The sequence below is a fragment of the Mytilus trossulus genome, chromosome 14 (genome assembly GCF_036588685.1).
Source record: "Mytilus trossulus isolate FHL-02 chromosome 14, PNRI_Mtr1.1.1.hap1, whole genome shotgun sequence".
NCBI classification, from domain to species: Eukaryota; Metazoa; Mollusca; class Bivalvia; order Mytilida; family Mytilidae; genus Mytilus; species Mytilus trossulus.
This window is the reverse complement of record NC_086386.1, coordinates 27,827,281-27,841,114: the sequence shown is the minus strand read 5'-3', so window position 1 is coordinate 27,841,114 and position 13,834 is coordinate 27,827,281. Positions and strand designations below refer to the sequence as shown.

The 13,834-nt window shown below is 31.6% G+C and overlaps 1 protein-coding gene across 4 annotated transcripts in view; it reads left to right on the top strand.

Annotated features, from left to right (window-relative positions):
- The first annotated feature begins 1,074 nt into the window (after nucleotides 1-1,074).
- The window catches only part of LOC134697088 (sodium- and chloride-dependent glycine transporter 2-like), a 32,867-nt gene continuing 20,107 nt past the window's right edge, over nucleotides 1,075-13,834 (top strand). The window contains exon 1 of one of the 4 annotated variants that reach the window (XM_063559122.1): nucleotides 1,075-1,267. In XM_063559122.1, the coding sequence (XP_063415192.1) occupies nucleotides 1,229-1,267 (39 nt within the window). In that variant the 5' untranslated portion in view covers nucleotides 1,075-1,228. Of the gene's footprint in view, nucleotides 1,268-2,234; nucleotides 2,470-6,706; nucleotides 6,728-13,175; nucleotides 13,250-13,834 lie in introns of those variants that run through there. The other 3 variants (XM_063559121.1, XM_063559124.1, XM_063559123.1) reach the window with 3 other exon arrangements.

Below are 13,834 nucleotides of genomic sequence, written 5' to 3'. Positions count from 1 at the left end.
TAGATTAAGATGGGTTTTCTGTTTTTAAGTCTTAGTTTTGAAATGTTCTGGTTACTTAATGGACTTGTTTGTTTTTTCGTCGTTTGTCGCTTTTGTCATGGCGTTAAGTAAATATTTCTTCGGTTTTAGTGATTTTGGTGTCGCCTTTATATCTCCATCTTCTTTCTGTCGAATCTGTGACTTTAACACTCCTACATCATGTACATTCCGTCGTTGGCGTCTACGTCCTCAACATTTAGTTTCAGTCTATGTCGTTTATATGTGGTAGATATTTGTTTAAACATCAATTACTCTGACAAATCTTTGTATTGGAAGGTGACTTTGATCAAATGTTTTTTTTTGTAAATGTGATTTGTTCTTTGGTTGTATTTTTTTTTCACATGATGAACACACTTGGCGGAATCATAAAATGATTATTTTACAGAATGGATTTTACTTAAAACATTGTCAAAAAAAGGGGACAAAATGCATGCAAATACAAAATTTTGTTACAATTTATTTTCATCTAGTGTGAAAATTGTTTTGTGAAAAAACTTTCCTTACATTAAAATCTATCCTACACATTTGTCCCTTTTAAATGAAGTCTAACTTAGACAAAATTTGTAAAAAAAACCAAGGGAGAGGTGTTTGAGGAAACAGAGCACTGAAAACGACTGCTTCTGCTTGCAGGAAATATATTATGGTTATTTTTTTGTTTTAATTAAACTTTTTTTTTACTGCCCTTCCTTATATACTGCTTTGTTTTTTTTTATTTTTTCTGTATTTTTTTTCTGCATGCTTGCAGGAAATAGATTATGCTTCAGTTCTTTCCGTGCAATACATTACATGGTATTAAGAATTCTTACAAAATTTAAAAAAATTGTGACTTACTTGATAGTTTTTCTTCGCCTCGAGAATTGTAAAGTAAAACAGTATAGGTCAAAGTACGGTCTTAAAGAGGTCCAATGATGACTAGTATCACCATTCGAAGAGATAAATTAACGATCTAATCTCTCTGTAAAATACAAAACAAGAAACACTTATGAATCACATCAACAAACCACAACCACTGGACATATGTTTCCTGATTTAGTATTTACACGAATCGGATATTTCATTTAATACTTTTAATATTTTTATCGAGATTCAACGATGATAGTAAAAACAAAATATCCGATAAAAACGTTGAATGAAAATGATAGGAACCTTCGAAGTATAATATTATAGGACTAATTTTATATAATTTTATATGTACCAGGACAAAATGTTGGACATTTACACAAAACAGGTAAGGTGGCCACTGTATTACTTCTTATTCAAGTGCGTTCTAGGAAGCATGTTGTCTGATAAATAGACGTGAAATTCTTTTACTAAAGTATGCATACTCTAGGGGATTTATACACAAGACTTTATGCATACTTTTTTGTAAAGACAAATGAAATGAACACAGCAGTTTTCTTTTTACTAAATGTGTTGCTGTAGCTTCTTACTAAATACTTTAAAGTTTGGTGATTATTTTTAATTGAAAGTACGCCTCATTTATTGTCTTTCATCTAGAAATTGACAATAAGAGTCCCCTGAGATATAACCTTCATACTTTCCTGATACGGAAAATATCTTAGGTTTGCTACTCATTTTTTTCACATTTTGTCAGCTTTTCGGAATCCTCTGGTTTTATCCATAAAATTTTTATTGTTAAAAAAAAAAATAGTGGCCAATGTTAAATGAATGAAAAGTCTTGAGGAAATTGTTTCCCGCCAACTTTTCAATGACCTTTGTCTCAAAAAACGAGCACACTGACCTGTTTCTTTTTTTCAATTGTTTTAGTTTCTCTATTCAGGTTCCACCTATATTAGTAATAGTCATTTGAAATCCTTGTTATTTTGAAACTGAGTCAACCAATATTAGATATTAAACTAACAGAGATGCAATCGTTTACATGATAGTCTGTTTTAACGGTTTTAAACATGAAGGTCTTCATTGAATGAAAATCGAGAGATTTTATGTGGTAGAATATGAAAATAGATTCTTCTAAATGTATTTATTTTGTTCATAGTTAACTTCACCTTTCAGAATATAACGCTTAATTCATAATTAATTACATTCTTCCCGTCATGCTTCACTGTAACACATATTTCAACAGTTCAGTGATAAATTAAACACAGCAACCATTCATGTGTACCTTCATGACCTTAATAAATATCAATACGAATGTTGTGTTTCACTCTATATAGTCACAATAATGTAATATAAAGCATTCCTAAGGTGGGTCAATAGTAGGAAAAAAATGCTTGTAACTGACTATATATAAATTGTGAACAACTTGTAAGCGGGAACGTGTGATTTTGGCTGTAAATTGTTGACATTGTTCGCATATAAATTATCAGAATTTATCAGAAACTCCAAATGGTTATGAAAAAAACGGACATGGTTTATATATCAGTGCAAGAACCCGGCGACACTTTAAACAATAAATGTCTAGAGAATAAGGTAAGGTCTTTTTCCTTTCATTGTTTCAATGAGTCTATATAACAAATAAGGAATCAGGATATACCATGCTCTTGAACATTCTGTTCTTGAACAACAATCAATGTGTATGTTTTAGACAAAAGTTTGGACATCTCTTAAAGTTGGTCATAAAGTTAGGACTAACCGAGAGGTGTCTTATGATGGTCTTATAATAGGCATGTTTATTTATATAAATAACACGTTTTTTTATATTAATTTTGCAAAAATTATATAACTCTTATCCAATTGTCTATTCTCCATTTCCTGCTCAAAACTAAATCTTTATTGATCGTGGTATTATCATGATTTGTCAACAATGAACATAAGATGTATTTATAGATTATCGTTGATCATCTCAACGAGATTGATTTTCTCGCTTGAGCTGGGACGGCGAAAGCGAGAAAGCCAATCGAGTTGAGATGACCAAGGATAATCTGTTTATCGCTATTTTACCTATGCCGACGTTGTAAATTTCATGTCAACTTCGTAAGCAACGCCACATGCCTGCTTAGTTTCTAGCGATAATTTTCCATCTAAAGCGAGTAGCATGATATGAAAAATTATCACAAAAAAAGTTCAAAGGAAAAATGCACAAAATTGCGATAATAATTATTATCAAGAGTGCACGATTATATCCTTTCACCTTATTTCTTTGCACCGATACAGGGCGATATTAAATTCAACTAATTTGTACATAATATGTTATAATTTTTTCCCCTTTTCTTTATTTTGTATTTCAAGTTCATAATGTATATTAGTAAATATTTTTAAAATAGACTATCTACATGTATATCACACTTATTCTTTGTATTAATTTTGAAAATTATGTAATAACCAATAACCTTAGTAATTTACAGGAAAGGCATACTACATTTAGACATGATTTTTTCTATAAATCTATGTCTTTTAAATTTAAAGAAATTGCGACATTTTAATGATAACATTGCTAAGATCATTCTAAGCGAGGTCTAAGATATGTCATAGGATAGCCATAAGAGGATCATAAGACATGTCCTAAGACATAAGCATTTGAATCATTTTACCATTACGTGCTTTTTCTGCTGAAAATAAATATTTTCCCAGGCTGTTTAGCTCTTTGACGCTCTTACAGATCAGTTGCACTATTTTAAAAGTAGATGGTCTCTCATAGTTATAATTCTTTTTATATTTACATCTGATGTTTTTGTTTTTATCACATTCTAAAATAAAATGATCATCATACTTATCTTCAATAGCATTTTTATTACACATACTACATCAACGTTCATTTCTGGCTATACTATAGTATCTACCTGTTTCTATACATAGTGTATGAATTTGTTCTATATCTAGTGATATAAGATATTTACAAAACTGTTTCATTGACGACTAGGGTCGACACTTTGGCGATTTAGCAAAATATGATAAACCTTCAGATATATAATTATCTAAAACTCTTTGTTTAAATTCACTCAAAAATGATTGACTGTTTCTAACTCCCTGTGAAAACCAAATAACACTAAAACCATATTTAAATAATATATGTCGTAATTTACTACAAAATCAATTTAGCTTGTCATTTGGCTTCACACAACTAGATTCATAGATATCTTTATTTATATATTTTAAAATACGGTAACAGTTTTGTGTCTATCTATTAACTATCTATCTATCTAACAATCTAAACCAGTAGATTACCATTTTCACATCTATTTACATACAAGGCACTCTGACCTACTCACAATTTACCATGTGATTAACAGTTCCTTTTCTTACTTTTAAAATTCCTTTCATATAATATAAATGCAATTTTTCTATATCTTCGGCTTTATGAAAGCCCCACACTTCACTGGCATAATTCACAATACTTGTAACATAAGTATCAGATAAAGATAATAAGTACAGAAGTTTCAATATTATAAATTCGTCATAAGTTTAGCTATGTAAGCCGAGAGGAGCTTTTCTACCCTGTTAAGTTAGTGTCTTTTGTGTGACAGTAAATACACCGTTATAATTAAACAATAAACCCAGGTAAACAAATTCATTTCATTCTTCTATTACTTTTCCAGTTCCACATACATTTTACGGTCCAAAGCACAAACACATTCACATTTTTGTTCTCTTTATTTCATTTGTACTAGAACTCATCGCGAAATCGCGGGCATATACAGCTTGTTAACTGTTGTAGGATGTATATTATGTAACTATGGAGCATTTCATAAAAGGTGTCAAAAGCCCTCTATCTTTTTCTAAAGTCCGATATTTGTTTCCTTTCTGTTAAATTCAATTATTTTTGTGTTTCTGTCGTCAGACCACAATTATTCTTCTGCTTTGCTGAAATGCATCTTTTGGTAAAAGTCAAATTAATTTAAAAATTTGCATCGCATCCAACATGAAATAAATGTAACTGCTTACATATAGACCATGATAAGTCTAATAAAGTATGCTTCTAGGACAATCCATCAGTGCTCTTTCTTTTTAGAGCCTTATTAACATGTCAATGGTAGGATATAAATCTTGTATAGATGACTAAGACCGCCGGACAAAGGATAATTTAAGGGGTGGTCTGAGGGGTCCTGATCCAAATCCCGGGCTTAAAAAAATGAAATCCTCAGATGCATAAATTAAAGAAATTCATGTCCCGAAATCCCGAAATAAAAAAATATGTTCCCGGATCCCGTAAGGATCAATCACTAATTCCCGAGCTTAAAAACTCCCGATCCAGACGTCCCGACAAAAGGTCCTGTCTGCCATTTATCTCTACCCTACTTTCATTTTTGCCAAATCACTACTTTCACTTTCAACAATAAATGTGTGTGCCCCATTTATGGGCATTATGTTTCTAGTCTGTACATCCGTGCGTTCGTTTGTTCCTTTGTCCGTCCGTACGTCTGTCCCGATTCAGGCTTAAATTTTTGATCGAGGTAGTTTTTGATGAAGTTAAAGTCCAATCAACTCGAAACTTAGTAAATATATTGCCGATGTGGCATCCGTGTACTATGAACACATTCTTGTCTCCACATATTTTACTTATTTTAATATATATGCAACTGGTATGATCCCTTAAATAGTAAACATTTCAAAGAAAACAATAGACAAGAGCGTCTCTATATATTAAAGTATAGTATAATCGTAGTTTACATGTAGATAAACGCGAAAAATAATTGTCCACTATAAGGAGGTATAATAGTTGTGATGACGTAATCAATATCCGGACTCCTTGTTGTCGTTTTTCTCCAAAAATAACTAAATCTGAATAATCATAAGAATGGATGACAAATGCAACTATGCATGCCACAGAGGTATGATGCTTAATTTATCGTGGAAGGAAGAGAACCGACACACAAAATGAGGTCTTTTCGTCACGGTGTAATAGTATATACAATACACAAATGCTTTTAACAAGATATCCTATAGATTTTACCTTTCAATTGTTCGTGTTATTATAATCCATGTCGGGCGTTTAAATGTATGCAGCGTGATGGCAAATGTATACTTGCTCACCTGGATACAATCATTCTTACATTTCAAAAGTACTTGCCAATTATTTCAAAATTAAACAACAATTATAAAACAAATACAAAAACAATTGTCTACATTCAGTAAAGCCGACTGCATACAGTGTATAATACAAATTATCGACACGGCTGGAAAATTACAGCATTACGAAGATACGACTATTAGATATCATGGAAGTAATATCCATGACTGTATTAATTTTGGGCTCTGATGAACACCAAAGCAATCGGCAATCCTCGGGTGACTCCGCTTCTCTCCTTGAGGGACGGAATCGACCGAGTTGTGACGAATGACAACAAAGGTGACTCGGATACCCGTATATGGCTAGGAAGAGAATCGGCCTTCGATGAGGGACTTTCTATACTAACCATTATGTATGTTAGTAAAGAATGTCGCTACTTCGATAGACTAGTAATACTGACTAGAAACCTTTCAATTTCAGTTGTTTGAGATTGATGCTAATCCCATCCCCAAACACAAGGCCATTTCAATAAATTTCACAATAAGACAAAATGCTAAGTTCGTTCAATAATATACATAACATGTTCACTTTTGTGATTTATAATCGGACGTAGCATGTGCTCCCATCGTCTTTGTTTATAATTTTGTACTTAGTCAATTGTGAAATATTTTGTAACAGGTGAGCAAAAATATACACCTTTCAGACTTTTAAAAGATTCGAGTTTATTATTACAATTTAGGGACAGTTGTGCACATTTATATTTAACTCCGACAGAATATGGTAAGACTTTAAATTTAGCGTCTTCATATAATTAGTTTTTGTATATACATTTATATACAATGTATTATGGAAAAAGACAGAACAAATAAGGAACATATGAGTGCCATTTCCGGAGCATTCATTTGATTTTGATTTTGATTTTACTTTTACTTTTATTTTCAGATTGGTATTTTAAATTTTAAATTAATACTTTTTTGGAGTTTAACTAATTAAAACATATGTACTTAAAGTAATACAATTCATTTAATAATTTCTAAATTTTTTTATGGACTTTAAAAATTCTTCTAAAATTTATTATTAAAATGATTATGTACAAGTCTTATGGCTCACATAAATGTTAATATGTCTTAAAATTGAAATCATAGATAAATTGAGCTTCAACTTCCTGATGATGTACATACTGGCAGTTCCAGCCATTTACCAACCATATATATCCTGTACAAATGTATTGATCGCCAAAAAGTAAGGGGGAGGGGTTTCGACCCCCAGAACCTCCCGCCTTAATCCGCTAACCCTTTGTCACATACACATGTAAAACAAGAGATAAACATACAAAATAAAAACATAGGCTCTTATAAATAATTATAAAAACTCTGAAATGGATTATATTAATAATTACTATCATGACTTCATAATACTTGGATTCCAGGAGGTTGATAAAAATGTATTTGGCTGATTGAATAAAGAAAAACCAAATAAATTATGCATACTAAGTTCATTGAACTTGAACCAACTAACCAATCGAACCAATCGAACATGAATCTAATCCAATTTGAATGTCGCTCAGTGCAAAGACTTTACAGACATTAGTTTATTCTTTTGTCTTCAACAGATATTATGGGATAGGAAGGTTTTAATTAAATGTTTATTGTTCAAAAAGTAGAAGCTTGTTAAGATATATTGTTTTATTTGGTGGATCTATTGTTACGAGTTCTAGTTCAAATAGTGATGCTGTCTTCATTGACATGAGTTCTAGTTGAATTTATAATAATACTGATAAAACAATGATTCAACAATCATAATTTATGTATAACAATTGATCAAATATCAAAATATTTTCTACACAGGCAATTCAATCAATTGTTTAAAAAAAAGATTGATTATTGGCAAATGATAATCCACATCTATGTTTTGTTACTGCTTGACAAATGCTTGAAAAATTCAGTTGTTACTGAAATTTAGTTTACCTATAAACATATATATTTTATTTTGAAGAACCTATGTTGATACAATGGTATACATAAATACATAGACATACATAATAATATTATAAAACATGGTGCGGTTACAGCAAATAGAGAAGAAAAGAATGCATAGGTTTGGAGGCTTCCTTTTTATCAGAGAGAATCCATTTTTGTATTAATGATTCTAATGAGCTTACACAGCTTTTCAAGTTTTTATTGTTTTGAAAAATCCACAACTGCTTTAAACTTAAGAGTATTAATGTTGGTACAGAATTTTTCATCTATACATTCTTTCCTTTCTTCGGAGAAATATGTACATTCTAAAATATAGTGAAATTCATCTCTAATTTCATTACTATTACATAAGTTACAAAGTTAGATGTTCTCTCGGTATGTTTTTCCATCTACCAGATTCTATTGGGAGCTTGTGATTTACGGTTCTAAATCTACAATGAGTGAAAACGTCTTTATCGTCTAGCTTGTGGATATAGTTCTCGAAAGCAAAACTTTCTTTATAAATGCGTTCGTTAACCGTTTTAGGACTGTTATTATAATTTGAACTCCAAGTTTGAATAAATTGGTCTTGTAGACTACTTCTAATCGTATATTTTAGCCAATCATAATTGTAAAAATTTTTATAACACCATATGAAGGAGAGACCATATTAATTAAAAATGTTAGAATGATAATTTAGCCATGAAGATTTTAAAGTGGAATCATTTTCTAATTTCAGCAGTAATTTAAACACAATGAAGCATAGTTTTTCTTGTTTGCCTTTTAATATTCTTATCCAATATGATATCATTCTGATTTTTGTTATCAATATTAAGAGGGTATCGACCGAGTTCCCCATATATAACATAGTTAGATGTAGTAGGTTTTAAATGGAGAAGGGAGTTGACAAAATTTTAAATGAACTTTTTCCAGGATGTCAATATTTTATATCCCCATATTTCATAGCCATATAACAGAATTGGTTTAACAAGTTTGTCAAAAAGATCAAGTTAACAGCTAATAGAAGGATTTGTCTTCTTCCTTTTTGTAAGATATCGTACATTGCGTTAGTAGCCTTTTCTGCCAAATGAAGTTTGCCCGTTTTAAAACTCCCAGTTCTTGAAGAATATACCCCTAAATAATTAAAGTCTTTAACAAAATCGATATTTGAGTTATTGTATTTAAACATTAAATTCGTTTGTAATCTTCCCTTTGTAAAAACTACTATCTTTGTTTTTTCAACGTTCATCTTGAGTCCCCATATGTTACAATACGTATTAAATTTATCTAAGGAGGCCTGGAGATCAGTCGCCGTTTCGGCAAGTACATTGTATGATCGTGTCATCAGCATAAAGTATAGCAAATGAATTTAAATAAATATCTAACTTTGTTTCAATGTCTTTGCTTACTGTTTGTAGACCAATCACATTTTCTTGGCATAGAAAATCTTCTAAGTCATTAAAAAAAAGTGAAAATAAAAAGGGTGATAGAATTTCACCCTGTCAAACACCATTTTCGCATGAAAAAAATCAAATTTTTTAACCATAATATGATAAACATGATTTGATATTTTGATACGTATTAAAGATAATGTACATTTTGCCACTTATATTACTTAAAAGCATTTTATACAACAGAGCATCTCGTCGAACAGTGTCAAATGCCTTCTCAAAATCAACAAATGCACAAAAGAGTTTCTTTTTCTGATTTCAAAATTTAAAAAAAATAATTCAAAACGAACATGCAATCAGTTGTCGAATAACCTTCACAAAAACCACATTGATTTTCCTTAATCAACAATGTTTCTTCCGAAAATTGTATTAGCCTCGCATTTAAGATTGAAGTAAATAGTTTTCCAAAACAGCTAACAATTGAAATCGGGCGATAATTTTTAGGGTTGTATTTAATACCTTTATTTTTGTAAAATGGTTTAATGGTCCCAATTACCCATGATTCAGGAATTGTCCCCGATTCAAAGATAAGATTGAACAATTTGACATTAAGTTCCATATACTGCCCAAGCGAAGATTTTATGTATTCGTTGATAAATCTATTATCTGAACAGGCTATGTTGTTTTTCAGCTTTTTTACGCACTTTAAAATTTCATCTTCAGTTATCAGCACATTAAGGCTTTCATTGATGTTATTATCGAAATCGTAATGAGCTTGAGAAGTGTCTTTTGTAACATTTATATTGTCTTTGGCTGTATTAAGCAAATTTTCAAAATCTACATTTGGTTGTACTGTGGGTTGACAAAGTAATTTCCTCGTTTTCATCTTCGACAGAGTCATTTCTTGAGCGTTTAAATCGACGTGGTGGTATTGGCGGGGATCCAGTAAATGTTAGAGGAGGGATTTTGCTCAGAAGAATATCCCTATATTCTTTTGTTTGGTCGTTGGAGGCTGTTGTGTTATAGTATGGTTTTCCATTTATAAAAAGCTTTTCTCGGACAAGCTTCACTTTTTTGCCCTCACTTTTTGCCCTCTCCATAATAAGGTAGAGATCTTTTCTTTTATTTTCAATTTCTGATAGGAACTGTTCGCTAATACCAAATTTTTTGCCTTTTAACTTATAAGTTCGGCTGAGGTCGTGTTCCATTTCTCTTCGATAAATGAAGCGTGTTACTATAGGGCGGACTCCATTTAGGCCTGGTTTGCCGAAGCGGTGAACATTTCCAAATGATACGCGGTAGTTTATGCCTAGTTCCGCTTCTAATAAGTTTTGAATTTTTGCATCACATATTTCATTTTGTTGGAAATCTAAAAGATTAAATTATTTTTCATGCTTCTGCATTTCAAATCCGTGATCGTGTCTTGCATTTGTTTGGTTGTTTCTTTTTGTTCTGATTTGGCTCCGTTTTCTATAGCCAAGATTCTTTCTTCAATGTTCTCAATCGAGTCTGTGTTTCTGTCACCATGGTTCAGCGAGTATTGACTATTTTCCCGATACTTTCTACACTTTCCTCTACTACTTTGCTGTTGATTTGGATGTCATTTAACAGCCCTTCGTGTTCCGATACTCTTGCTATTACTGATAACATGTTTGTGTTGGTGTCTTCTATTTTCTTTACATCTGTTTCGATTTCTTCGATTTTTTTCGTTAAAATGAAGTAAAGTATTCAATATTGCAATCATCACCTTTTTTGTATCGATCTGATCAGTTTTTCCTTCAAGTGTTGACTTAATCTTTTGTAGATCGAATATTTCGGTTATATCGTCCATTTTGTTTTCTTTGGGCGGTTGCTATCTGTTTCCTTTGTTCTATCCTATAATCTTTCTTGTCACAAACTTTAAGACAAATTAATCGCACTTTTAGAATTTTGGATCCTCAATGCTCTTCAACTTTGTACTTGTTTGGCTCTATAAATATTTTGATATGAGCGTCACTGATGAATCTTAAATAGACGAAACGCTCGTCTGGCGTAATAAATTATAATCCTGGTACCTTTGATAACTATTTACATTTACAGTCGACGCCACTGCAGGTGGACGTTTAGTCCCCAAGGGTATCACCAGCAAAGTTGTCAACACCTCGGTGTTCGACATTAATATCAATAATGTGGTCATTTTTTTTGTATCAATTTCCTGTTTGCTAAACTTTGAATGTTTCGAAAAACTAAGGAATTTCTTATTCCAGGCATAGATTACCTTAGCTGTATTTGATACAACCTTTTGGAATGTTGGATCCTCAATGCTCTTCATCTTTGTATTTGTTTGGCTCTATACATATTATGATATGAGTGTCACTGAAGAGTCTTATTGTAGACGAAACGCGCGTCTGGCGTACGTAATTATAATCCTGGTACCTTTGATAACTATTATTGGTAAAACGCCTTCACGTGGTGACAAAACTCGACAGGAAAAGTCCTGTGTGCGATAAATTTGTTTTTCAATTCACTACTAACCTTCTGAACTCTCTCTCTATTTTACCCTTTTTTAACACTCTTATTGATTCCGCATTTGCACATATTTTACTAACCCTCTAAGGATCCGTAGGGGGTGAGTAGCGAACCATATAATTACATTTTCCCGCGTTTCAACGAATAGTGGGAAACATTTGAATTATCGATACGTATGAATTTTCTAATTTGGTCACGTGAAAACTTTCATGTGCGGGAATATATTTAGAAAGATTTCACTTTCTTCACAACAGTCGTAGTGTCAAGTTTATTTTTTTCCTATTTCAGATATGTAACATTTTTAGTTTTAATTTATGTGTCTGCTCATGATTAGTTGCGTATTGTTTCGAATAATTTTCTATATTATTTTTTATACTGTGCAAGTATACCTCTGGAGACGGTCTTCCGACCATAAGGTTTCGACACAGGTTTCCAACTTTTTTCCAATACATATTTAGTATTGAATGTAGTTTGACCGAGTTTACTCGTTTTAGTTGGTTGTTCCTGGCTGGCGGGATCGTCGATGAAAGAGACTTTGTCATTATTGGGATTTAACTTGAAAATATACAGCATATATCAGCATTCAGTGATCATTTATAATTGTATTGATTTATTTATGTATTTTATTCTTATGAATTGTATTTTCAACTTATTAAAATCCAGTGTCCTTCAAGCTGTCTGGTTTACCGTAGTGGATGAGTAGCGAACCATAAAACCAATAGTCAGTGTTAGATATTTCATGTGACATTGAACTAATTATAAGACATATAAGATTCCCTACTGAACACCTTGAATACCCATTTTGATAAAGATTCTTTACTATCTAACGATCGGAATGAAATTCTAACATAAAACTGACCTGGCCATTGCAATGACTTCATGCATGAATTATTTCTTAAAAAATTATTTAAAGCAACTAGCAAACCATGACCTATACATAAAAACGCTATAAACAATAAATTATAAGTGTATTATAGATATTTAACACAATTATTCTCTATGAACATTGAACCAGAAACATATATACACAGTGTATATATGTCTCTGGTTAAACAAAGAATTTTACCAAATACATTGTTTTTACAAGTGGCTTTAATTTTGATATATTTATTTTAGTTAAGCATGTTAAGCTAATAATACTTTTTAGTGACATACCCGACCGTGTAAACTTTCAACGGCTTAATACCAGATGCAAATGATACCTTATACTTAAATGTACTATCAACACGAAAGCATAAATCAAAGTAACTACACATTTGTCAAACATTAAACCTAAAATAGTTAAACAGTGCTATGATGTTTGTTATACATTTTTGTTTACATATATATGACACCTCATCAACCTGTTTGGATAATATATAATAGGATTTTTTGTTTTAAGTTGTTTTGTTATTTTCGAGAGCTGGATTAATCACTTGTACTTGTATTTGTTTATTACTATGTATGTAAGTAAAACATTAGACAAACATTGCTATACCAAGTTGTTTTTTTAAGTATAAAAAGTAAAATAAGGGATGTTTTCAAAGTGGATAAATTCACCTAAAACAAGGTAAGGCAACCTTAATGGTGATCAGTATGGAGTACTGCCTATTTATCACAAAGCAAATGCGTGACATTCGGCCAAAATTTGAAAGAGCAGAGAGAAAAAACAATAGACCAAAGGGGAACATGGGAAATGTCACCGGAAAATCTTTAAATTGCAAGAGACTTTCAAGACCCGCCTTAGGTGGTATTAAATAGATATTTAGTTGAGTGAGGGAATTTTTCGCAGCGTTGAAGACCCATAGGTGGCCTTGTGTTGTTATTCACTATTAGGTAGAGTTGTTGTCTCTTTGGCCGTTTCCATTCTCAGTTCTAATTGTTATTTGTGTTTTGCTCGAATAAGAAGCCAAGGCCCCGTTTTCTTGACCTATTATGGTTGACTTTTATACATTATGACTTGGATGGAGAGTTGTCTTATTGGCACTCATACCACATCGTCTTTGTGTTTGTTTTGTTTAGTCATTATATACGATAGTTATATAGACTAT